The sequence below is a fragment of the Erinaceus europaeus genome, chromosome 1 (genome assembly GCF_950295315.1).
Source record: "Erinaceus europaeus chromosome 1, mEriEur2.1, whole genome shotgun sequence".
In the NCBI taxonomy this organism is placed as follows: domain Eukaryota; kingdom Metazoa; phylum Chordata; class Mammalia; order Eulipotyphla; family Erinaceidae; genus Erinaceus; species Erinaceus europaeus.
In genome coordinates, this window is record NC_080162.1 from 134,314,816 (window position 1) to 134,342,141 (window position 27,326).

Sequence of the window (27,326 nt, forward strand, 5' to 3'; positions counted from 1 at the left end):
ATCCCTAGATATTATGTACCACACATAAACAATACCAACTCAATCTGACGAACTGTAGAGCAGAGACTTCTGACAACAAAAGGATAGAAATAGCCCTGCAAGTCTGTTTGATTTAGGTTAGGTAATCATGGAAACGGGAGCATATTTTTAAATGATTTATTTTGTTGTAATGCACATTGAAGAAAGCATTGTATAGACAGAAGAGTTCTTTTCCCACCATAAATTATTTACACCCATTTATATAGCTAGAAACACTAGCATGAAGAGGTACTGGTATATTCCACTTGTAATAATAAATTTTCTACAGCAAACAGTTGTCTTATAGTTGGAGCATGTTGAAGAAAATATCTCATAGTCTTTGTTGTTCTCTTGCATCTCAATCACTTAAGAGTTCAAGACACTTGGAGAGAATCCTGGTGTCCCAGATGGTTGATGAATACATTAGAATCTAGCAGTGTGTTGTAATCTTGAAATACTCTTGAATTCATAGAAATGGTGCTTGTGTTGTGGAACTCATGATTCTTCTACTGGCACTATGACATGTGAAGAACATTTGTTACGAAAGTTTCACACCAATTTTGTTCTGTTCCTTCTTCATTAGCCGCTGGGCTTCTTTTTCCATTTTCTTCCTTTGTTGTTCTGCAGCTCTTTTTTCTCTATCTGCTATCTTCTGCTGTCTGAAAAGAAGAATTCATATTTTTAGAATGACAGCACCTGAGTATCAACTGAAGTCTTCCCTAGCCCCTGTCAAAACCCATGGGCTCAGCATCACTAACCATTTCTGCCTTCACTTACTAATTTATGTGGAGGCTGGGGTGATGTAACAGGAAAAATCAGAAAGAAGAGAGCTTGGCCCTGGGTTTTAAAGGGTTAGGATGTGAGAACGGAAGTCAAGAAGTATGCAACACTGAAGAAGGAAGTGTTGATCATAGTTGGGCATGGGATAGGAAACACTAGGTAACATACGGTACAAGTAAAAACTAACAGAGGAGAACATGTATGCCATTCTCAGTTAAACGCACAAACAGGAGTAGGGAGAATCATAGATGGCTAAAACTGAAGAATATGGAATTATATTTTAGATGGCATTTTGATCTTTATCATCAATTAACTAAAGTATCTAAAGAATAGCTAAGCAAGTCTACTTTTTACTAGTCCTGCACACTTTCAGGCAAAACTGATAATATGCACAAAAGAAGTAAAAATGGGGCTGAAGAAATAGCTCAGCCTGTAAGTGAGCCAAGCTGCATGCCTTAAGCCCTACAGGCCACAGATTCAATCCTTGGAACTACCTATGCCAGAGCTGAGTAGTATTCTGGTACCTTCTCTCTCCCTTTCTCCTCTCATAAATAAATAAATACTTTTAAAACGTCAAAATGCTACAAGTGAAAAAGTAGATAGACAAATAATTGCAAAAGACGAGTTAGGTTATAAGCATGTAAAATAGTCAGGCTTTGATCTAATTACTAGCTGAAATGTCGAAACCAACAATGAATGCTACTAGCACAAAAGGCTATTTAGAGATTACCATAGACAAAATATGTATTTCCTGCTCAGATATATGCTTGAAATTACTACAGCAACCACCCTACCTGCAGGGGGGGTCGCCTCACAGATGGTGAAGCAGGTCTGCGAGTGTCTCTTTCCCTCTTCCCTCTCTATCTTCCCCATCTTTCTCAATTTCTCTCTATCCTATCCAAAAAAAGAGCACCAGGAGCTTTCTTAATGATCACAATATTGAGCTTTCATGAAAGTGGCAAATCCTCTGACCAAGTTAGAAGAGGACGTAATGTGTGAATATACATTTAAAATTCTGAATATTCTCCTGGGAGTAGTAACAATGTGTGGAAGTCTTCATGTCTGTTTATACAATTTATGGTATGAAGTATGTCTACTACTGACTAATAAATTCTCTCCCAAGCTGTGATACCTGTCAAAGTTCTTTTTCTTTCTTTTTTTTTTTTTTGGGGGGGGGGGTTTTTGCCTTATTTTGCTCCTAGTGCAAGAGGACAGCATAGAAAAAAGAGTGGTTTTGTACAATGACTACTAAGATTCTTGTGAGCTCATACACTCTAGTGTGCTATCATAAAGATTACTAGATTTAAAATGAGCAATTGTTCATTTAGCACTGTGGCTAATGAAACTGATAATCACTAGACTCCCCAAAAATTCAGAAACACTCCAAATTCTATCTCTATGACTTATCAAATTGAATTTAAAAAGATGAATTCTCCTCTTTGATAATGTATTAAATACAAAAGCTACCCGTTGTAATTTTAAAGTTATTTCCTTTATACTGAATAATGACCAAATAGGACCTAGTTATTATAAACAACCACAGTTTTGCTAACCCCTTCCCTATTTAAAAAAATGCTAGGGGCCTTGCAGTGGAATACTCAGTTCAGTTTACAGATTACCTTGCATGAGGATGAGAGTTCAAGCCCCTAGTCCCTACCAGCAAGAAAGCAGCCTCACAAATGGTGAAGCAGTACTACAGGTATCTCCCCTTCTCTCCCTCTGCATCTCCTCCTACCTTTCAATTTCTATTCTAGAATAAATAAATAAAAATGTTCAAAACACTGAGAAGGAAAAATGACAAGAACCCCAACACTCAGTTATTCAACTGCACCCTCTGCTGGCTGTCCAAGGGAGTCATAATAAATTCATTCAAGAAAGTCAGGGGGAAAAAAAAAACTAGTATAGTCATGGGCTCTTAGGAATATAACTAAAATAGGCCTACTAACTATCTACAAAACGGAGACACCCCCCCCCCAACTCTTCATATGAATCATTCCAGCCTTTAGGTTCAAGATTAGTCAACAATTTGTTTGGCTTTATATGTTAACTCTTTTTTCAGCCACCAAGTTCCAGATGCTAAACATGATACCAACTAGACTTCCCTGGGCAGATGGCCCCACCAATGTGTTCTAGAGCCTCACTTCCCCAGAGCCCCGCCCCTCTAGGGAAAGAGAGAGACAGGTTGGGAGTATGGATTGACCTGTCAATGCCCATGTTCAGAGGGGAAGCAATTACAGAAGCCAGACTTTCCACCTTCTGCATCTCACAATGACCTTGGGTCCATACTCCCAGAGGGTTAAAGAATAGGAAAGCTATCTGGGGAGGGGATGGGATACAGAGTTCTGGTGGTGGGAATTGTGTGGAGTTGTACCTCTCTTATTCTGTGGTTTAGTCAACGTTTACTTTTTATAAATAAAAAATTTAAAAATAAAAATATAATATTTTAAAATAAAAGAAAACTTACATCAATATATTTTCATCATTTTTAGAGTGCACAAGTAATTGAAATACATTTAGGCTAGTAAGAGTTGTAATCAGTGATGACTGTGAATCACAAATTCTAAGATAATTTTTTGTAAACTGTTTGCCTTAGTGCAACAGCAACAACAGTCAAGCATATTACTAGCAAAAACAAGGAACAGAAAACAGCAAACAATAGAACTTGAAGTTCTCTGGAATATTTTCTTTCTATAATATGTGCTGGTGAGGGGCTGGGTGATGGCACACCTGGTTGAGTGCACATGTTACAGTGCACAAGGACCAAGGTTCAAGTCCCTGATCCCTACCTTTAGGAGAGAAGCTTCATGAGTGATGAAGTAAGGCTGCAGGTAATCTCTCTGTCTCTTTCCCCCCTTAACTCCTCCTCCCCTCTCAATTTCTCGCTGTCTCTATCAAATAAATAGACAAAATTTTTTTTAAAAAAATGTGCTGGTGATTACTTAATTATCTACTTGACAGTGCTTTCATGTGCATCAACTGAGATATATAAAAAGATATAGGTACTTTATGGCTTTTTTTTTTTTTTTTTTTTAACCAGAGCACTACTCAGCTCTGGCTTATCTTGGTGCAGGGGATTGAACCTGGGACTTTGGAGCCTCAGGCATGAGAGGTTTTTTTGCATAGCTAATATACTATCTACCTCCACCCCTGTAGAGTATTTTAAAACTTGCTTTCCTTCTGGAGTCAGGGAGTAGCACAGTGGGTTAAGCGCAGGTGGTACAAAGGGCAAGGACCAGCGTAAGGATCCCAGTTCGAGCCCCTGGCTCCCCACCTACAGGGGAGTTGCTTCACAAGCAATGAAGCAGGTCTGCATGTGTCTTTCTCTCCCCCTCTCTATCTTCCCCTTCTCTCTCCATTTCTCTCTGTCCCATCCAACAATGATGACATCAATACAACAAGGGCAACAAAAGGGAATATATATATATATATAATATAATTATATAATGTATATAACATATATATACATTATATAACAAGGGCAACAAAAGGGAATATATATATATAATATAATTATATAATGTATATAATATATATTATATATATATTCCCTTTTGTTGCCCTTGTTGTATTGATGTCTAAATATATATATATATATATATATGCCTTTAGTTATATATATAACTAATATATATATATATATATATATATATATATATATATATATATATATATATATATATATGCCTTTAGTTAAAAAAAAAACTTGCTTTCCTTCAAACATACTGGCCTGGTGTTGGTAGTATATCGGTAAGCATAGCTGTCTTCTAAACACACCGGCCTTTGTTAGTCCATGGTGGGGGTTGGAGGGTGGGGGGCAAAGGTCTAACTTTTACTTTGTGAAATGTACATATAGCAGTGGTTCAAATCTCATAGTAAGATCTGTCAAGAGAATAAATACATTTCATAGAGAAGAAGGTATAAATCATAGAATGCAGTATGTTGTGTATATGTAAAAAGATTTCATTTGCAGTTAATAAAACTATTATTACAAACAATAAGATTATTATCCAGTGTCTATCCATGGGGCTTTTGCTTATTTATCAGAGCACTGTTCAGTTCTGGCTGAAGGTGGGGTGGGGAATTGAACCTTCAAGCCTCAGGCATTACACACTGTTTGCAGAACTACTAAGCTATCCCTCTCAACTTTTATCACAATTTCTATAGTGATTTCGATTCTGTAAGGATGATTATGACTGTTAAGAATGACTGTTTTTCAAAAAAGGCAAGAAGTTAAGTGTTGACAAGGAAGTTGCATACTCTGTTGGGGTGGATTTAAAGGCATGTAGCCACTATAGAAAACAGTATGGAGATTTCTCTGAACTACTGAACACAGAAGTATCACATTATCCAGCTACTCCACTTTTAGGAATTTATTTGAAGAGTATGAATCTATTTGAAAAGGTATGTGCACCCTGTCTATAGTTAATGCAACACTACTCACAACTGCAAAGTTATGGAAGCAAGCTAAGCATCCGATATAGGTGGGTGAGTGGAGAATGTAGATGTCTAACAGTATTCAGCTTCCAAAAACAAACAAACAAGATCTACCCATGTGCAACAATACAGATGAAGTCTGTGGCTATTACACTAAATAAAGCCAATCAAACAGAAAACTATTATTTGATTTCACCCTATGTGGAATACAAAGAAACCCAGATGGTGTGACACACATGGTTGAGCATATATATTACAGCATGCAAGGGCCCGGGTTCAAGCCCCCCAGTCAGTCATTCAGTCTCTCTCTCTCTCTCCCTCTCTCTCTCTCTCTCTCTCCCCTCTCCCTTTCCCTCTCACTCTCTCTCTGCTGCTACTCTATCTTCCCCTTCCCTCATAATTTCTCTGTTTCTCTTTGAACTAAATAAAAAAAAAAATTCTTTTTAATTATATAAAAAAGAAAGCAAACAAAGACACAGAAGAACAGATTAGAGATTTCCAGAGAAGGGAGTCAAGAGTGAGTGAAATAAGCAGAGGATGGCATTCTGTATGGTAGACAGTGTGAAGCTTGACCTCTGATGATGCCCATGAAAGAGTATTTAAGTTCCAACATGTGATTATAGTGCTTTATAGCTGAAATTTACATAATGTCAAAAATTTAATTATGGTCTTAAATTAGAAAAAAAAAAAAAAGAGGGGGATTAGAAATCATCAGCCAGGGAAAAAATTAGAACAAGTCCTCAAAATAAAAAGATGCCACTCCTAAATCACTGGGAAGAGTGATTTAGCTAAGTAGTGATTTCATGTTTTACTAATAAAACTATCTGAATCCTTCCATAATGTAAAAGGGTTGATGGCAGAGGTACAAATGTTTGTACGCAGGCCATAAGACTGCAAGAAAAACACAATTTCCCCAACTGAGAAAAAAAAAAAAAGGTTTAGATTATGTAGCCAAAAGTATAAAACAAAACAAAAAAAACCCCAAAAAACCCAACACCTACATTATGTAAGGTTCAAATGAGAAAACAAAAAACACTATCTTAGCAAAAGAAACTTTCTTGACCTTAAGACAAGAGGAGTTTCTCTCTCTTTCCCTCTCCCTCTCTCCCCCCCTTTTGGCTCATCACGTATGTCTCTTCCTTTGCTCTCGCTTGCTCTCTCCTGGGACCATAAAGCTTGCAACTCCTCTCTTTCTCTCTCACTATCTTTATCTAACATGTTTTGTTTTCAATAAAAGTTTGAAAAATAAGAGGAAATCCAGTTCTTGTACTCATGTAGCAATGTACACACTACTCACCTCAGGACTTCCTCTGCTTGCCAGGCGGCGTCTTCTTCTTCTTCCCATGCATTGGTATTTTCCTGCCAGGTGTCTAGGTCACCTAACTCAGGCTTTAACAGCAACAACAAACATGATGGTAAAGAGCTATCCTCTCTCCTCCTAGCAGTCTAGAAGACTATCTTTGGAAAGCAAAGTTCAGACTTTTGTCATTCATTCCCCTGTTTGAACCTTCTCGTTTTGTTTTGCAGACACCTATCACAGGGAGGTGGGAGATTGTACCCATGGATCAACAACTGTACTAGAAGCCATTAGAACCCCCATCACCTGCCCCAGTTAAAAATAACCTGCTATCAAGGTTAAATCTCTCATTTTGGTGGTACTCTCTTGGAATGTCACATTTTTTAAATACCATTTTTGTCTCTTTTATCTGCCTGATGGCAATCTGATTTTAGTGTTTATATTTTATAATCTCATAAATGGACAGGATTGAGTAACATTCCAGATTAATCTTTCTCAAACTTCAAAACCTGCTTGAAGGACATAGAAACAAAAATACTATCTTCAATTCAACTAAAAAAATTTTTGAATACTTTCTTTTAAACATTTATTTATTTATCAATAGACACAGAGAGAAATTGAGTAGGGAGGGGGAGATAGAGAGGGAGAGAGACAGAAAGACACCTGCAGCCCTGCTTCACTGCTCCCGAAACTTTCCCCTTGCAGGTGAGGACCAGAGGTTTGAACCTGGGTCCTTGTGCACTGTAATGTGTGTGCTTAGCCAGGTATGCCACTGCCTGGTCCCCAATTTTTTTTTTAACTTTTAAAAGAAAATATAAATTAAAAAAAAAAAAATTCCTTGCTTAAGCATACTTACAGATTGGTGAATGAAAGGTATGTCTTGTGTAGCTGCTAATCTACTAGAGAAACCTGTGCTACCATCTGGGGTGCCAAAATTTAATGGTTCTCTCTTCTTAATAATGATCTGAAAGATTAATTGAAGTAGAATTATAAAAATATCTTATAAATTGTATACATATGGACACAATAATGTTTAAATTACTTAAAATTAGCTTTAATTGCTTTTATAGTTTACAATGTAAAAACCAAAACTACCTATAAAAGTATCTAAATTCCCAAATAATTAGCACACAAATTAGTTACATACTAAGAAAGCTTATTTTTCACTGAAAAAAAAAAATTCTCAGGCTGAGAAGACAGTTTACTTGGAAGGTGCCTAGTTTGTCCCAGTCTGAACTGGTTCAAGCCCACAACAAGGCAAGTTTTGGTGCTGTGGCAGATTTTCTTCTCTCTCCATCTCCCTTCTACATATGAAAAAGTTGGTCTGGAATAGTAAAGCACCAGCTTCAATGAAACAAAGTGGAAGGGAGTGAGGGAAGGAGGAAAGAAGGGAGGGAGGAAGGGGAAGGGGAAAAAACAAAAACTCCCATCTTCCACACTTTAGTGAGGCACTTTTGGTTACTGTATTAAACTAAAATACTCATCACTTCCTGCAAAAATAAAGATCTGTCCTCTATGCATTTGTGTACCTATGAATACAGTAATTTTTCAGAATGACCTCTCCAGCTCAAAAACATTTTCATGGGCAGGGGAGATAGCATAATGGTTATGCAAACAGACTCTTATGTCTGAGGCTCCATGTTCAACCCCATTTTCATCCTAATTAATTTACTAAGGCACTACACTGTAATATATTAGGTTTCTACTAAGAAGGATGATATATTTTAACAATACAGAATAGTTTTCTACTAAGAAACTCACTTATAGGATATCTGAACAATAAACAACTTTATACTTGTCAGCATTGAGACTTTGAGTAACCAAACAAAATTATGGCTAAGGAATGTGAATGTTGCTGACCCTGAAATGGTAAAAATAAATGTGCAGCTGAAACTGGCCTAAAGTAGAAGAATACAAGTAGCTATTAGAAAAGTGTGGACTAATTGACCCCTCTGTGGGCCCCTACAGGACCTCGCCCTCAATGTGGATCAACAATGATAGGGAGTGCCCCCATTCTTTGTAGGGAGGTTGGGCCAAAATCCTCTATCACTCAAGGAAGATGGGTCTAGCAATGGGTGTAGTCTAGAATGTTCCTATCTATGAACACAGAATGTGAGCTCAGATCTACAGGGATGCAGAGGTTACACAGGCTCCTGCACTGAATATAGGCCCCAGATCAAATCGATGGGGTTTACAGTTAATGTTATTTATATACTTTCCCCATATTTGGGAGCTACTTTCTTCCCTGATACAGCTTTCTAGTCCTTTTTTCAATCCTGACACCATCTCCCTCAAATAATACCTTTGGTCCACCTGCATGTTAGCTGTAGGGCTCAGGCAAAAATGAGTAAAGTCATGGGCACTTTGGAACATAACTAAAATAGACTTTTTAGCTCCTTCCAACATGAGAACCCCAAATTTCATCTGCTATACTTTTATCTTTAGGTTCCTGATTATTAAACATTTTGTTCTTCTTTATATCTTAATGGTTTTCAGCCACCTAACTGCAGATGCTACCATGAGGCCAACCTGACTTCCCTGGGCAGACATCCTCACCAATGTACCCTAGAATCCCAAGTCTCCAGAGCCCTACTTCACAAGGGAAAGACAGGCTGGGAGTATGGATCAACCTGCCAACGCCCATGTCCAGCAAGGAAGCAATTACAGAAGCCAGACCTTCTATCTTCTGTACCCCATAATGACCCTAGATCCATACTCCCAGAGAGATAAAGAATAGGAAAGCTTTCAAGGGAAGGGATGGAATATAGAACTTTGGTGGTGGGAATTGTGTAGAATTTTACCCCTCTTATTCTGTGGTCTTGTCGATATTTTTTATTTTATAAATAAATTTTTTTTAAAAAGTTAGTGGACATCTGTAGTTGATAAATAAAATAAAAATGACAGTATAGGGGCCGGGGTGATGACATACCTGGTTCAACACACACATTACAGTGTGCAAAGATCTGAGTACAAGCTTCTGGACCCCATCTACAGGGGGAAGCTTCATGAATGGTGAAATAGTACTCCTGGTGTCTCTCTGTCCTTCTCCCTATCTTCTTTTCCCTCTCGATTTCTCTATGTCTCTATCCAAAATAAATAAAGCTGTATTAAAATGGCAGTATTATTATACATGTAGATGATTTTAAAATTTGAGAAAACATTTTTTAAAAAATCCCAAAGAGGAAAAGCTGTCAGTGAATGCTTTTAAGACAGAGGATTGGCTATGAAGAGTGATGAGGAATAATGCTGCTGCTTTTCCTTATATGTTCTTCTCTATTTATTAATTTAAAAAAAGTTAAATGTATGTGTACTATCTTAAGAAAACAAAATATTCAATCATTGTTCTTTTCCCAGCAATTCTCTAGATTTTTAAGTGGTATTCCATATTCATCTTAAAAGAGATTAAGTAAAGTATAGACAACTAACATAAATGCAGTAACTAATTACTTTATCTCAGAGACAGGGCAGTTTTGTAATGTTTACAAACAAGGGAAACCACTTATCAGTTCACACACATCACTAAACTGGACTCCTTCACAGTTAGAAAGATATCATATTTAGTTTAGTCTCTATTCCAGAGACTGGAGTCTAGAATTGATGAACAGCAGAATTTCAATAAATGCTCAGATAAAATTTTTAGGAGCGCGAACTAGAGCATTAATCTGCTGCATGCAATGCTGGCAAAAGAACTCAGAACTGACTGCATTATTTTTAAGCCCAAAGCTCTAGATATTATGCCACCTCCTGGTCACAACAACAGAGACTTTTCTTGCTTAAAAGCGTACTTCTCTGGCAGATGATGGTTTATTCTCACGATGGTCTGCGAATGCCGCTGAAGGCGCTGCCGAAAATGCCAGTGACTCAGCTGATGCCAGGAGGGGAAGAAAAAAAAAAAAAGTACTTCTCAGGTCTGGTTTTATGCTAGTACTGGGGCTTAAACCTAGGACCTTACTCAGTATATAAGTCTTTTTATTTTATTTATTTTCTATCTATGTATGTGTTTATTTTATTGCCACCAGGGTTATCACTGGAACTCAATGCCAATTTTTCCTTTTTCTTCTTTCTACTTTTGCTAGGACAGAAAGAAACTGAGAGGGGAGGATAAGACAGAGAAGAAAAGAGAGAGACATCTGCAGATCTGCTTTATTTATCATGAAGCATCCTCTTTGCTGGTGGGGAGCAGGGTCTTGAACCTGGGTCCTTGCACATGGTAACCTGTGTGCTCAATGAAGTGAGCCACCACCCAGCAGCCAGGCATAGAAGTCTTATTTATAACCACTATGTTATCTCCCTAGCCCTAAAATATAATTTTTTAAAACCCAAGCATACAAAATACTAGATCTGTGTTGAGGACCGTGAATACAGAAATGTCTTTTTTTTTTGCCCCTATTGTTGGGGCTCAGTGCCTGATACTATGAATCCATTACTCCTGGTGGCCATTTTTTTTTTTTTCCATTGGCTAGGACAGAGAAATTGAGAAAAGATGAGGAGATAGGGAGAAAGAAGAGATACCTGCAGGCCTGCTTTAACGCTTGTGAAGTGTCCCCCCTGCAGGTAGGGAGTGTGTGTGTGTGTGGGGGTGTGTGTCTTGAACCAAGATCCTTGCACTTTGTACTATGTGCATTTAATCTGATGTGCCACCACCTGGCCCCCTAAAGAAACGTCTTTAACATGACAGAAACCACAAGAAATTGATGAGAAATTGACATTCTAACAAACACTGCCTATATTGGGTCAGTTTAAATACAGGAATCTGAAAAGCAGTTCAATCTCCAAGTGCACAAATCTTTAACGTACTTTCTGAGTTTTCCTTATAGTTGGTGTCATGTCCTTAAAATAGTCAGGTTCCAGTTGTTCCAATGAGTTTTGCTGTGCGGCCACATTCCCATTCCCTCCTTCAATCTTTATGCTGGTAGGCGCATCTTCATCCCAGGAAGTCCATTCTTCAATATCTGTCTAGATTTAATTGATCAGTACTGTCAGTCACAAGCAAATTAAATGTCTCATTTGCCATTCCTTAATAAATGGGCTTCCTAAGACATTATCAACTTTTTCTTTTTAACTATAAGGGGAATAAACAATGTCATCACATAGCAAAACTAAATTAAAGGTCTTCAAAATATTTCCACTATGAGCTCTTTCCATTCATTAAAAAAAAAGGGGGTGGAGGGGGTATTCTGAAAACTAAAATGACATTAGAACTCTATAGTCCACAGAAGGACTGGAACTTGTGACTAAGCTCTGACTGCCTTTTAATAAACAAAACATACCAACATTCTTAATAGGATTCGAAGAAGATAAGATTCTCAAAACATAATATTCAGAATGCCAATGAAACAATGCAAAAGCATTTAGCAAAGACTCAAGAAATCTCAAGTCACATGGATAAGGTCTACAGACATCAACACCAAGATAACTTAGATATCACTAGAATCTAAGATTTCAGAATTGCTTTAAAAATGTTCTAGTGGGGTGGGGCATGAGTATAAAAAAAAATCTCAGCAAAGAAACAGGAAATAAAATGAAGAACCAAATACAATTTTTAGAACTCAAAACTACAGCAAAATAATGACTCTGGCAACCCAATCAATTAAATCATATGCTAATAGAATGGTGTAAAGTATCATTTGGAAAATGTGGCGCAAGACATTTTGTCAGCTTTTTTTGTTTTGTTTTAAATCACCTGTTTAGGAACTGATGAGTAATCAACTGTAGTTGGTAAAGTAATCTGGTCTCCACTTAATTTCCGTCCTCTCCCAGATCTAAAACAAAACATATCATCCATTTCAAGAACTACCAAATCAACAGCAATGAAAGCATTAAGGATATAAGTATCCTTTGTAAAAGCAAAGATGTTAAAAATATGTATAATTATTTTTCACTTTATATTTTATAAATATATATTTAATATACATAGCATAGTTAAATCATTTTAAATTATAAATTTCATTAAATTATTTTATAATTTTATAAAATCATAAATTTTATATTTTTAAATTGCTCACTTTATAGGTTATTAAAGTTTTTTACTGTGAAAGATGAGAATTCCATTCTATTTCTACCTTTATTGTTTTTTTCTTTTAAAGATTTTATTTACTTATTTTATTTACTTATTTATGAGAAAGATAGGAGAAAGAGAAAGAACCAGACATCACTCTGGTACATGTGCTGCTGGGTGTGTGTGGGGGGGGGGGGCACTGAACTCGGGACCTCATGCTTGAGAATCCAATGCTTTGTCGTCCACTGTGCACCTCCTGGACCATGTCTTTATTGTTTTTCTAAGATTTATTTATAGGAAAGTGAGAGAGAGACAGCGGAATACCACTCAGTTCTAGCATATGGCACTGCTAGGGATGAGATCTGGGGCTTCAGAAAATGCAAGTTCTAGGACCAGGCAGTAGCGCATCTGGTTAAGCGCACACATTACAGTGCATCCTTACCTGCAGGGGTAAGGAAAGCTTCACAAGTGGTTTAGCAGGGCTGCAAATGTCTCTCTCCCTCCCTTTCCCTTCTCAATTGCTGTCTCTATCTAACAATAGATAGCTAGATAGATAAATATTTAAGAAAAGAAAAGAAAAAAAGAAATGCAAGTCCTATGCTGTAATGCTGAACCAACTCGCTGATCCTTTTTCCCCCTTGTGGAGATAAAGCCTGGTGTACTGCTCCAGGCTGTTTTATCATTCACTGTATCCAGAGAGGGGGAGAGGTATGAACCCAGGCCACATGTGCTCTACCCTAGGAGCTCTCTCTCCAGTGTTATTTATAAATCTTTTTTACTGTACTGCTGGGGACCAAAACCAGAGCCCTCCATATGCAAGGAATGTGCTCTACCACTGACACAGCTTCCTGGTCCAGAACTATTTATTTTAATAAATAGCAGCTTTCTATTAAAATATGAAAAGACATGTATCTTTTAGATATTGTTCTTAAATCTTGGCTAGGACAACCACTTTTTGGCTTGGGCCTTAATTATAAACAAAGGAGGAATACATACTCAAAAATAAAAATGCAAAATGGTCTCACACTCTGTAGGTGGGAGCTGTGGGGTATCTAGGCTGTTTTAACCTGGGTAGCCTGGTATCTATTTGTTTTACAGATTCCACTTCTAGATGAGATTAAACTATTGAATTACTACAAATTCTACAAAATCTTACAGATTCCACTTCTAGATGAGATTAAACTATTGAATTACTACAAATTACTATAGCCACTAGTATGAACTAAACTATAGATAAGTTTTAAGGGTTAGTAGGAAAAGTAATCTATCAAACAACATAGGTATTACAACTCAGCTGTCAAGTATATGGACTATGAAATTGGTGTAAACTATTTTTTTCGATGTTAACTTTATTAATTCTGATTCCAGTTAAAATCACCTACCCTCTTAGTTTCAATATGCTCATTTGTAAAATGCAGGCGATCAAATTTAAATTTGTAAGAGTCTAATTAAGTAACATATTCAAAGCACCTACAGAATATAGGGAACAACACACTCAAAAAATGACTGCTATTATAAATGGTTTATCATTGAACTTTATTCAAGAAAACAATAAAGCACCTACTTACAGCTAATTGATAAAATCAGCTACTTCTATTGTAAGGCTGGAGATCACACTTTATTTAAAGAATGAATAGAAAAGTAATAACAATCTACCACCAAACTTATGACACAAACCTGGTATTTTAGAATACAAGGCTTCTGTTCCTTCTGACATCTAAGGAAAGATTAACCTAACACAAGAGTAGTATTTTTTTAACAGTGAACATACAGTCAATCATAAATATGCTTATATCAACAATAGAAATATATAGTGACATAAACGCCTTTACCATATTCAAAATAAAATGAAGTGTCTTTCTCTAAACAATTTTTAACAGGAGTTTTAGAGAACACAGATACAAAGAAAAAAAGATCTATTATTAATCACCACTGTTCACACTACTTGTAGCCTCTTTCTGGCAATCAGAATCTATTCCATTCATACCCGATGTTACCTAATCAATTACTGACCACTCTTCATGCTCTGATGATTTGGGCACTAAATCCACTGATCTTCCTACGTCTCAAACCCTGTCCTCTTCCTGGGTGATTTCAGTGCTAACCTAAAATTTCTATTTCTTTCATGGTCATCTCTACTCTTTTTTTTTTTTAATCATTCCTTTCTGCTTCCATACTTTGGGCTGTTCGTTTTTCTTTCTTTTTTTCAATTCCAGATCATTCTACAAACAATAAACTGAACGCTTAGTTTTGGAGGCTATACCATGGCTAGTCAGAGAATACATTTCCTAACCTCCATTGCAGCTGGTGACCATCTGTGAGCAGTAAGTTGTGAACAAATTTGTCAGGTATAACTTCTCAGAAACATCCATTTAGAGGCATGTTAAAGGTCAGGGAGGTGGTTCAGCAGGCAGAGTGCAAGCTCTTCATGCATATGGCCATGGAGATAGTTCCCTCCATGTGAGAACAAGAGCAGGAGCAAGTGGAATTTCATGAATGACAGAACAGTTTTCTAGTCTCTCTCTCTCCCTCTCCCTCTCTTTTAGAAATATAAAAATTGGGTCATCACAGTGGCTCAGGAGTGCTGTGCATGAATGAGGACCTGGGTTCAATCCCCAACAATCTAAAAAGAGTGTGGAGTTGATTGCCTTCCACTTCCTCTTCTGCTGCACCCTAGTTTTAGTGTGTTAGTACTTTAATCATAACACCACGAGGAGAAAAGAAATGCCTAACAGTTCCATTAACTAAGTAGACTCCAAAGAATTTTATACTTTTGCCCTATCTGCTTAGGAGTTATTTGAAAACAAACAAACAAAACAAACCCAAAAATCACGTGTATAAATTTAAAGGAAAAGTATTATTTTGATTATTTTATATATTCTGCCTTCTTGCAATTATCAAAGGTGTTCATAGCTAGCAAGGAGATTAAAAAGTCAATTTGAACATAAAATTTGTTTACCTGCATATTAATCGCTTTAGGAATGAGAACACAGTTGCTAGGCAGGTACAAACTTTAAATAATCGAAACTGTGTGATAGCCATGATGGGAAACAAAACCTGTGAAAAGTGCATAAAAATAAGTGCATTAAATTGAGTGTATGAACTATCCTACTATTCTGAAGTTGACCTGAAAAGCCCTATTATAAGCTGAGAAAAATCAGACATATATTTATTTCCCTTTATAAAATACAAATGTAATAGAGTAAATTTAAAATTGAAAAATTTAGCAATTTTAAAAGTAATAAACTAGACTTTTTAGAATTTTCAATATTTGAGAAGACCTTTAAAAGTACTCTTACAGTAATTTCTAAAACTAATTGTATTTATTATTTTACAATTTACAATAAAGAATAAGAAAACAATACATACTAACTCCCTTTAATCTTTTGAAACTTGAACTATGTAACCATAACAGTGTTTCAAAATATTCTTAAACATTTTAAACTTTTAGATAGATACTTTCATGGACAGGAAATGGAATGGAAGATCAAATAACTTTCCCAAAGTTTTGGAGCTAATAAATTGGAAATAAATATAGAAGTCATACAGTCCAGTGCTTCACATTACTGGAGATCCTTTAAAGAAATAGTGATAACTGGGTCTACCCCTAGGATTCATTATCATCTAAGGGACAAGGTTCATCTGCAGTTAATAAACTTAATGGGGCGGGAGTAGATAGCATAATGGTTATGCAAACAGACTGTCATGCCTGAGGCTCCAAAGTCACAGGTTCAATCCCCCGCACCACCATAAGCCAGAGCTGATCAGTGCTCTTGTAAAATAAAATAAAATAAAATAAAATAAAATAAAATAAAATAAAATAAAATAAAATGAAAAAAATAAACCTGATGAAGGAAGTAAATGAAGGAAGTTTCTTATGCCAGTCCTTGAGCTTTGTGCCACATGCGCTTAACCCACTGTGTTATTACTGCCCGACTCCTAGAAGTTTCTATAATAGAAACTGCAACCATAAACAAAGGGTGAACAAATAACAAATGGGAAAAGAAAAAAGAAATAGCAGCATATAGTTAAACCTACCTATATCAATAATGTTAAATGCAAGATATTTAACATCCAATTAAAGGCGTAAGTTGTTAGAAAACACACACAGGTACATATATACACAAACTCCTCACTATAGATGCTGGCTATAAGAAGTGTACTTTAAATATAAGTTGATTAAAAATCAAAAGAATGTGGAAGAACACACCATACCGACACTAATTAAAAGAAGTTAAAGGTCTGGGATGCCAACCTTCCAGCTCCAATACTCTGGTGACACTTTTCCTAGCTCATAGGACTCCTTAGTTCCATTTTGGATGGTGCACTTCCTAACAAAGTTACAGAACCTAGATATAGACCAGGGCCCATGAGCTAGGGCACATGTGCACATGTATCCATAAGTGCGGGGTAAATATAGACCTTAAAGTAAAAGTGTACAGTAGCCTACAGTGACTCAATAAGTGCAGTAAGCAACTAGAAGGACCTAAAAGACTTAAAATTATTTAATTAAATATTTTAGACTTAAAAGTACTTTTAATCAAGTATTTTCTACTTAGACCTAGATACCTTCTTCATCTACTTCATATTTTACTCCCCTCAACCACTCAAAGTCCAACCATGTCAGATAAATCAAGGACTACAAAAGCTGGATAAGGGCAAGAGACCGGCACACTTGAATGACGGTCCTTGTGGTCACTACCAGGCCACCCCATTATCCAGGACCCTGGTCAGGGAATCCTGGGATTCCCACATGGACATGATGGTCCTAGACATCTAACAGATCCCTCTCTCCAACATCATATATCATCTCCATCAGGAACAACATCACAAACCTTATTGTAGGCTTCTACAGGACCTTGCTCTCAGTGTGGACACTGCCCCACTCTCCAAAGGGAGTCTGGGTCAACACACTCTGTCACTCCAGGAAGACTGGTCCTGAAATGAGTGCAGCCTAGAATGTTCCTAGCCATGACGGAATGCAAGCTCTGACTGACAGGGATGTAGAAGTTACACAGGCTCCTTTGCTAAGTATGAATAGACATGGACCCCAGGTCAGATTGATGTGGTTTACAGTGAATGTTACTTACATACTTTCCCCGTATGTAAGTAACATATGGGGAAAGCTTCTCACTGCCCTGATCCAGCTTTCTAGTCCCATCTTCCAACTCTGAAAACATCTTCCCAGACAAAACTCCTAGCCCACCTGCATGTTAGTTATCGGGCTCAAGCAAAAAAACAGTAAAGTCATGCGCCCCTTGGAATATACCTAAAATAGACTTCCTAGGTCCTTCCAGCATGAAGATTCCAAATTTCATCCACTATAACTTTAGGTTCCTGATCACTAAACAAATTGTTCTGCTTTGTACCTTAATGATTTTTCAGCCACCAAGTTGCAGATACTACCATGATGCCAACCTGACTTCCCTGGGCAGACGATCTCACCAATGAGTCCTAGAACCCTACCTCCCCAGAGCTCTGCCCCAGTAGGGAAAGACAGAAACAGGCTAGAGGTATGGATCCACCTACCAACACCCATGTCCAGCAAAGAAGCAATTATAGAAGTTAGACCTCCCACCTTCTGCACCTCATAAGATCTTTGGTTCATACTCCCAGAGGGATAAAGAATAGGAAAGCTTTCAAGGGAGGGGATGGGATATGGAGGCCTGGTGGTGGGAATTGTATGGAATTGTACCTCTCTTATCCCACAGTCTTGTCAATCACTATTAAATCATTAATAAAATAAAAAAAAAAAAAGAAAGAGAAATTAAAGCCGGCCACGTAGACTGGTAAAAACCAAACAGTGCTCCTGCTTTACCATAAATAACACCCAGGTTTGAGCCTGGTCCCATGGCACTGGAAGAAGCTTGTTTTTCCCTTCTGTCTCTCTGTATTTGAAAAAGTCAGCCCAGAGAAGTAGGGCCTCAGTAATGACAAAAATAAATAAGAAAAAAGAAAATAAAAGTGATACTGATTTCAGCATCAATAGATAATATATTAGCAGATATAAAAAATGCTCATTTCACCATGATAAAGAGATCGTTACTAAAAGCACATTAACAAACCAAAACATAAATATCCCTAATACCAGATTTCCACTAATACCATAAATAAAATTACCAGAGTATCTGCAGATATTAAAAGGATACTGAGGGGCCTGACAGCTAGTTTAGGCCTTGCCATCTATGTGACTCAAGCAGGAGGCCAGCTACCATGTGGGAACATCACAATACCAATACTGTGGTGTCTTTCCCTCTGTCCCTGTCTATCTCTGTATCGGAAAATGCAAAAGTTGGCCTGGGAAAAGTAAAATCACACATATGTGAGTGGAAAGAAAGAACCACCCAGTGTTGCTTTGAGCTTTGGGCAACCATGTGGAAATGCCTGAAAAGGGGAGGCATCATGACTGGTGTGCTGGTATCTCTTCTGTCTTCCTATTTCTGCCTCTTACCTTCTATCTGGCCTCTGTGGAGCAAAGAAAAAAAAAAAAAAAGGCTACTGGGAAAGGGGGTGTCAAGCAGACACTAATCACTAGTGATAATCCTAAAAAAGTTAAGTACATAATCTGAAGACCCCCACATCTTTTTTTTCTCCCCTTATTGCAGTACAAGAAATGAACCCAGGGGCCTTGTGAAAGTGTTATACCACCGCTGAAAGATCTTCCTAGGCTGTTTTCTTCATTCTTTATTTCAGAGAGAGGGAGCGCTCCCCTGAGTTCTGACCATGGTGCTCCCATGTAGGGCTCGAACCAAGTGTCTTACACACACACAGTAAGGCACAAGGTTCTTTGGGGTGAGTGATCTCACAGCTCACAAACCTTTGTATCTATTAAAGAATTTGAATTCGTAGTTAAAAGTCTTCGCAGACCCAGGTGGTTTCACTAGTGAATATTGCCAAACAGTCATGGAAGAAGTAAGTAATGCCAGAACACTAAGGAGGGATTACTTCCCAACTCATTCTTCAAAGCCCTTTTACACCAGTAAACATCCAGAACAAAGCCTTTATCAGAAAGAAAACCAGAGCAGTATCTTATGAACATAGATACAAAACTCCTTAGCAAAATATTAGAAAATTGGAATCAATGATAGATAGTACATTAAGACAAGCAAGGGTTTATCTCGGGAATGCGGCTGGTTTAATACTTGACAATAAATGGACATCACCATGCTGACAAATTAAGAGAGAAAAGTCCTAAACTCACCTTAGTAGAGAAACAAAACACACTTAACAAAATCCCAAATCCAAAACTGACAAGCTAATTTTAAATTTTATATGGCTATGCCTGCTTCTGTAGCACATATACTAAAATTCTTAAGGAAAATCGAATGGCCTACAGAAGCCAGTATTAAAAACAAAAAAAGTACGAGTTAATATAACCCTATTTCAAGATTTGTAAAGCCATAGCAATCAAAATGGTATAGTGTTGGAGTAACAAACAGGTGGTAAAAAATGAAAGGTAGAGAAATGGACCTATATAAACATGGACAACTAAAATTTGACAAAGACATGAAGGCACTTTAGTTAAAAGGATTTCTTTTTAATTAGTGTTTATAAAACTGAATATTTATACGCAAAAGCAAAATCATATTTTCCACTATGGAAAGGTGAAGTAGAGGGGTCGGGTAAGTGGTACACCGGCCTGAGTACATACATGACCAAGCACCAAGGATACAGGTTCAAGTCCCTGGTCCCCACCTGTAGGGGAAAGAGTGGTAACGCAGGGCAGCTGGTCTGCCTGTCAGTCAATCTGTCTGTCTGGCTGTCTGTCTGTCTATCTATCTATCTATCTCTATCTCTTTCTTCCCTCTCAGTTTCTGTCTATATTGAATATACAATAGATAATTTTTAAAAGGTAAAGGAGAATATTTATTAAGTCACAAGAAATTTCAGGCATACATACAGCAAAGTGAAATGTTTCTGACAATAGTTTCACATTTCAGTTTTTTCTTGACTCAGTTGTCAAAGGGAGGAATTAGTATGGAGGCATTTAGAATCATATAATTCCTGTGTTGGAGTACCTTGAATGTTACTCTAACACCTAACCTCTTAAAAAATTAAGTTAGCAAACCAGGACATACCTAGGTGACATTTCTGCTCAAAATAAGACAAACAGGTAATAACAAAGTCACAATTTAAACCTGTTTGTCTCAGTCTGTAATAAGAATTTTCTTCAGGAATGACAGTAATTTTTAATTATCTTTAATTTAAAAAAAAGTATAAACAGCATATTTTAGTTCTGTTCTGTACATATTTATAAAAAGTCAGGTATAGGAGCCAGGTGGTAGCGCACCTGGTTAAGTGCCCACATTATAGTGCACAAGGACCTGGTCCTCACCTACAAGGAGACAGCTTAGGAAGTGGTGAAGTAGGGCTGCAGGTGTCTCTCTGTCTCTTCCCTCTTTCTATTTCCCCCTCTTCTCTCAATTTTTCTGTCTCTATGCAATAAAAAAAAAGATCAGGAATAGCTGAATATAAAAGTCCAATACAAAATAAAAGAAGAAACCTTAAGTGAAAAGCATATAACCATACAAAGCAACAACAGGAACAACAAAAATGGGGCTTATACTCCAAAGTAAAATGCTTACTAGTTTTTCAAAACTATATAATAGGTGGCTGGCCAGATATGGGGTATTGGAAAAGTCATTACATTGATTTCTGTGTGTCTGTGTGTTTTAATATTTATTTATTCCCTTTTGTTGCCCTTTTTTAAGAAAAAATTATTGTAGATAACTATTGTTGTCATTGTTGGACAGGACAGAGAGAAATGGAGAGAGAAGGGGAAGACAGAGAGTGGGAAAAGAAAGACAGACACTTGCAGACCTGCTTCACCGCCTGTGAAGCGACTCCCCTGCAGGTGGGGAGCCAGGGGCTAGAACCGGGATCCTTAAGCTGGTCCTTGCGCTTGGTGCACCTGCGCTTAACCTGCTGCACTACCACCTGACTCCCAATTTCTGTGTTTTTCCATGCAAAAAATGTAGCATGACTTTTCCAACAAGCCCAATAACTTGGAGCTCTGTCATGTGTGCCACCTGAGTGGGAGTCTGGCCCCCAAGGCATTGAAGAAAGCTTCAATTCACTGGTCTCTCTCTCTATGCCTATCTTGAAATAAATAAATAGTGAATAAACAAATAAGCTAGTAAGGATAATTCCATAAAGATTAAGCCTTTCTCAAAACGTTCACATAGCCCCCCCCCAAAAAAAAAATGTCTAGGACAGGCTTTTCCCCAATATGTGTCATCTTGGCAAAGAAGTGAGTCAACGCCTCAAGAGTAACTGTTCCCATTACTTTAGAGAATGAAGATTACAAGGGAAGATAGTATAATGGTTATGCAAAGAGACTCTCATGCCTGAGGCTTCAAAGTCCCAGGTTTATGGTGTACTGCAGGATTCTGGGACATGGTGGCGGAGGAGGACCTTGAATTGTTATGTAGAAGACTGAGAAATGTTACACATGTACAAACTACTGTATTTTACTGTTGACTGTAAACCATTAATCCTCCAATAAATACTACTTTTTTTAAAGTCAAAAAACAAGACAAGAACAACAAAAACAAAGTCCCAGGCTCAATCTTCAGCACCACCAAAAACCAGAGCTGAGCAATGAAACTTTTTTCTCTCACCCTGACAATCTAGGCTTCTATAATTGATTCTTTAGCTCAGAATAAAAGCTCAAGAGCTTGTCTCATTTATTCTAGAATTTGAAGTTATGCTAATTCTCCAGAAACATACAATAAAATCTGGTCTTTCTCCTTACTAATGTCTCTGATGATTATAATTCAGCCAGCTCCAGAAGAACCAACAAGACTGGACACAGTTTCCAGCTAGCTAGCACTCATATCTACATCTACCTATAGTTATAATCTTGTTACTGATAACATGCTAAATTAAACTGAATTTTTTGTGGGGTTAAAGCAGAGAAAACTGTTCTGTTTGTAGTTAATCCCAGCCATACTCTCAGGAAGTCTTGAAAACAGCATGTAACAGTTTTTCTCAGCTAACACACTGTTACACTGAGTTGGATAAAATTATATAGCAAAAAAAAAAAAAAAAACAGTGATCATTTCTGATGTGAGAAGGCGATATGGAACCTTAAGGGAGAAGCTCTACATCCAAAATCGGAGTGGTAGTTATCATTGGTATACTCTTACTATTATTGGGCTGTCGAGAAAATCCTGACACATTTTTGCATGGAAATAAATGTCTTTTCTGACAACACAATATATACATTGTTTATAAGGTTTACCTGAAAGTGAAATTCAAAACAAGATAAAAATACAGAAAACAAAACAAACAAAAAACCAACAACAACCAAGAAAGCAAGGAAACATAGCTCTGTTACCTGATTGTAACTACTCTGTACAACCAGTGCTTTCTAAGAGCAAAACACTCAGCTAGTCCTTTCATTTTCCAGGGTTGGTTTGAAAAGTAAAAAGGGTAAACATTATTAAAGGTGCAGCAACAAAGTCCAAAAAGGTTCCCTTAGCAAAGCTCATATATTTTTATATGTGTGGAGGACGTACCAATAGCACCACAAGAGCTGGCTGATTTACTGAATACTTAGGCCTGTAACCTAGGGTATAGAACAGGAACTCTGAACAGGGAGTTAAATATTAAGAAGCTCATTGCTCAAATAACTCAATCATCTGTTATAAACATTTTCAATCAGTGATTAATGAGGGCTTCAAAAATGTAATAAGTCTCAACAGAAGAAATACTTTTAAATCAGAGCACAAAACTTCCATGCCTGAAATCCCAGAGACCCCTGGTTCAATTCTCTGGTATGTCTCTCTCTCTCTCTCTCTCTCTCTGTCGTAACTAAATGTTTAAAGAAATTAAATAATTTGACCCTTTTTTCTTTTAGTCCCTTAATCCAAACTGTCAAAAGACCTTTGTCCATTTCCTAATATTACCCATATTCCCCCATTTCCACTGCAAGTTTTCTATCATAAGCCTTATTCTTGCTGGACTAGTAGTCTTCTGAAGTCCAGTATATTCTTACTTTACTTACACTTTCTCTTTTGTAGTATAGTTACTTCTATATGGTTTACCAGACCTGTACAATCCTTCCCCAGAGAATTTTATTCTTCTTCCAGTATATCCACTAATTGTTTGCAAAATAAGACTTGGAAGAATGATTAGACTGGGTGTAATGACATGAAAAATTAAGATGGACAAAACTTTCCTTTTTAAAGATGACTTGTCAAGAATAAAATTCTTTACCAATAAGAGTGCAAACTTCCTTACATAAATTTTTTGTCTAAATTTCCAGAAAAAACAAAAGATAAACAGAGATAGTCAGACAGACTGCTAAGCACATGGAACTTGAGGAGATTCAGTTAGGAGAGAAATGAGAAGATAATGTTACCAGGATGTTTTGAAGGAGAACATATTTATGGACTGGAAAAGAACCGTGTATTTTAGGATACACATACATGTGAAGATTTGAGAATTTCACAAGTCCTGATAACCAGGGTCATCACCTTCTACAAATATTACTGCATGCTCAGAATGTATTTGCCAACTCAAATGACATCAGCAATTATGATAAAAACAGAAGGGGGACATCTGTTAATTAAGAATATCCTCATTCTGTGGAAAATTTGCTTTCATGGTTAATGAAATAGAGGAGTTAATATTCATCAGACAATAACTACTGGATGCCAAGCACTATCTAAATATTACCTCACTTAACACCTGCAAAAAAAAAATTCTTACGATAGATGTTGTTCTTATTCTTAAAAATAAGTAAATGTCGGAGTCGGGCGGTAACGCAGCAGGTTAAGCGCACGTGGTGCAAAGCACAAGGACTGGCATAAGGATCCCCATTGGAGCCCCGGCTCCCCACCTGCAGGAGAGTCAATTCACAGGCGGCGAAGCAGGTCTGCAGGTGTCTATCTTTCTTTCCCCCCCTCTCTGTCTTCCCCATCTCTCTCCATTTCTCTCTGGCCTATCTAACAACAACAATAATAATAACTACTACAACAATAAAAAGACAACAAGGGCAACAAAATGGAAAATAAATAAAAAAAATTAATAAGTAAATGTGCGCTCAACCAGGTGTGCCACCATCTGGCCCCTGAGAAACCTTTTCTTTAATGTTATATGCACTGATTCAGTGTGAATTTTGTACTACCTCTATCTAAATCACTAATTTGTTAAGTATGCATCTTACACTAAATTGTCCTGTGGTTGTTTCAAAATACTCCCCCAGCCCCTCAGACAAAGAGGTGGAGAGAGAGAAAATGAAAGAGACCATAGCAGCAAAGCTTCCTTCAACATGGTGGGGGCTGGGCTAGAACATGGGTCAAGCACATGGCCTAACAATACACGGACCTAGGGAACAATTTCACCAAGCCCACAATACTTTCCATATTTTAAATATTCAATTAATTTACTTTAATGAGAGAGCTACACAGAGAGAGAGAGAGACAGACAGACACAAACAGGAGCACTGTACCCCTCTGGCTTCTGGTGGTGCTGGGCACTGGACCTGAGACCTCATAGCCTCGGGCATGAAAGTCTTGCAGAGCCATTATGCCATTCCCCCAACACTTTTTAGAATAGCGAAAGATCAATAGTCTGATATTTAATTGGATACCCTTAAGTACCAGGAAAATACAGAAATTTGAGATATAGCAGAATAAAGTTCAGAACCATGAAGCAGCCCATCCTCAAAGGGTTTGAAGCAAGAACGTTTTTAGGAATAGAAATGGCTTCTACTTACTATGTCGAAAGAAAATGACTCACCTACAATTTTTTTTTTAAATAATGCTACGGGGTGGGGGTGGGAGTGTTCAGGTCGGTGGAAGAGGACCTAGGTGGGGGGTTGGAGTGTTATGCGGAAAAGTGAGAAACGTTACACATGTACCAACTACTGTATTTTACTGCTGACTATAAACCATAATCCTCCCAAATAAAGAAAATATAATAATGCTACATTAGAAACTAGATTAACCACATTTTCCCTCTTAATTTTTACATCAACATGAGCACATGGGATCCTTTTCAGTGGCCAACAGTTGGCATACCTAGCTCCTTAAAAAAACAAACAAAAAAGGAGACAAACTAGAGTACAGGAATCAGCAGAAGCTATCTACTTCCAAAGTCTATTTTTGAAATTTGAAATAAAGCAGAAAAAAAAATCTTTCTAGTAAAGCACATAGTATCCTCAAGTTAAATCTGAAACTTAAGAGATAGGTTGGGGAGGATCTGACCCCTGTCCAAAAATTAGGAGGTCCCTGAACTGACTTTTAGGTTGAGAATAAGACAAAACGGGGCCAGCTGATGGAGCACCTGGTTGAGCGCACATGTTACAGTGCACAAGGACCCAGGTATGAACCCCAGGTCCCCACCTGCAGGCGAAAAGCTTCGCGAGTGGTGAAGCAGGGCTGCAGGTGTCTTTTCCTGTCTCCCCCATCCCTCTGGCTGTCTCTACCTAATAAATAAAGGTAGGGGAAGAGAGAGAAGAGAAGAGAAGAGAAGAGAAGAGAAGAGAAGAGAAGAGAAGAGAAGAGAAGAGAAGAGAAGAGAAGAGAAGAGAAGAGAAGAGAAGTTCAGCAGCCGCAAGAGAAAGGATTCCAGGAAGTGGGCTGTGCAGAAGTCAGTGCAGCATCGCTGGCACCTCTGGCTCCTGCAAGGCAAGGAGCTCCAACACGGAGACCACTGTGTCCTCCATGGCTCCAAAGAAAAGTCGTTTCCTAACTCAAAATGCCCTAACTTCAGCTTATCCACCAGCAGTGGGTGAAGGTGGACAGAAAGATCTCATCCCCACTGCACAGGTGAGAAAGACAAGTCACAGAGCCCGACACATGTGCTGAGCTTTTGGTGAAATGTCCTCAACTGCTGGAGCTGCGAGCTGGATGACCCAGGACTTGAGGACTTGATCCTTTTTTTTTGGGGGGGGGGGGGAGTCCTGTCTGCGGGGGGGGGGGGGAAGCAAGAGCAAGGCCTGTACAAAGCAGGCAGGAAGAAGCGGCGAACGTGCCGGGCTGGGGCGGGGTGCCTGGCGGTGTCCACAAGAGCTCCTCGTAGGACGCTGCCCCTAGGCGAGCACGCCGCAGACTGAACGCAACACGGCCGGGGCCACGCTCTCACCCCAGAGGTCACCGTGACCCGGAAACAGTTCCTTCGAGCTGCAGGCGGCCACTGTGGTGAGGCGTGGGGGGGGGAGCCGGGTGGAGGGGCGAAAAGGAAGATGGGAGGAAAAGTCGCAGGCGACGGAAAAGGCCGAGCCCGAGCCGGGCCAGGCAGAGGAGGCCACCCCCCCCCGCCCCGCCACCACCACCCTTCAAGACCCATGGGGCGGTTAGGGTACAGGGTGGGGGAGGGAAGCCGATCCCGGGCGCGCGCGAGCCGCACACACTCACCTGCCCCTCCCCCTCCCCGCCCGGCGGAGGCTCCGAAGTGCTACGGGGCGCGCGCGCGCACACACAGCTGGCGCGCGCAGGCGCGCTGCCGGGGGCTTCCAGGAGCTCGCGCTCCGAGCGCCCGTTCAGTCCCAACCCCGCTCATTCAAAGCGGGGCGCGCGCTCCTCCGCAGCCTGCGTTGCCGCCGCGCAGCTGCCATGGCCACCCCCGTGGCTGGGGATCCCCGCCCCCGGATCCGCCCCCTTTTTTTCCCTCCTGGAGGGAGGCTCTGGCTGGTCTGGGACCTGCCTTTTTCTTCACCCCGCCCCAGATCGAGTTTGACCCAATAGACGAGAGGCTGCGGGGCCGTTGCCAGGGCTAAGAGGCAATGAGCGCCCGGGGGTGGGGCGAGGCTGATGCAGGCGGCTTTGCTCCCCACCCTGCTGCGCTCAC

General features: G+C 38.7%; 1 protein-coding gene and 1 non-coding gene across 2 annotated transcripts; one reads left to right on the top strand and one right to left on the bottom strand.

Moving 5' to 3' along the window:
* Positions 1-140: 140 nt before the first annotated feature.
* EBAG9 (estrogen receptor binding site associated antigen 9) lies at positions 141-27,116 on the bottom strand. The gene is made up of 7 exons (XM_007524229.3): positions 26,894-27,116; positions 15,487-15,584; positions 12,213-12,291; positions 11,327-11,485; positions 7,386-7,493; positions 6,530-6,621; positions 141-677 (listed from the first exon to the last, which is right to left on the bottom strand). Exons 2-7 carry the CDS (start codon positions 15,567-15,569, stop codon positions 557-559), a joined length of 642 nt encoding a protein of 213 aa, XP_007524291.1. The 5' UTR covers positions 15,570-15,584; positions 26,894-27,116; the 3' UTR covers positions 141-556.
* Positions 10,321-10,407, top strand: LOC132542870 (small nucleolar RNA SNORD35). The gene has a single exon (XR_009553840.1). It is a non-coding gene; the product is annotated as a small nucleolar RNA SNORD35 (small nucleolar RNA).
* Positions 27,117-27,326: the final 210 nt, after the last annotated feature.

Bases quoted from the DNA above. Each gene is read 5' to 3' on its own strand.
- EBAG9 (XM_007524229.3), bottom strand. From the start codon at position 15,569: ATGGCTATCACACAGTTTCGATTATTTAAAGTTTGTACCTGCCTAGCA. The intron at 6,622-7,385 runs GTAAGTATGCTT...TTGCTGTTAAAG, and splicing joins TACCTTTCATTCACCAATCT to CCTGAGTTAGGTGACCTAGA. The intron at 678-6,529 runs GTGAGTAGTGTG...TCTTCTTTTCAG, and splicing joins CAAGCAGAGGAAGTCCTGAG to ACAGCAGAAGATAGCAGATA.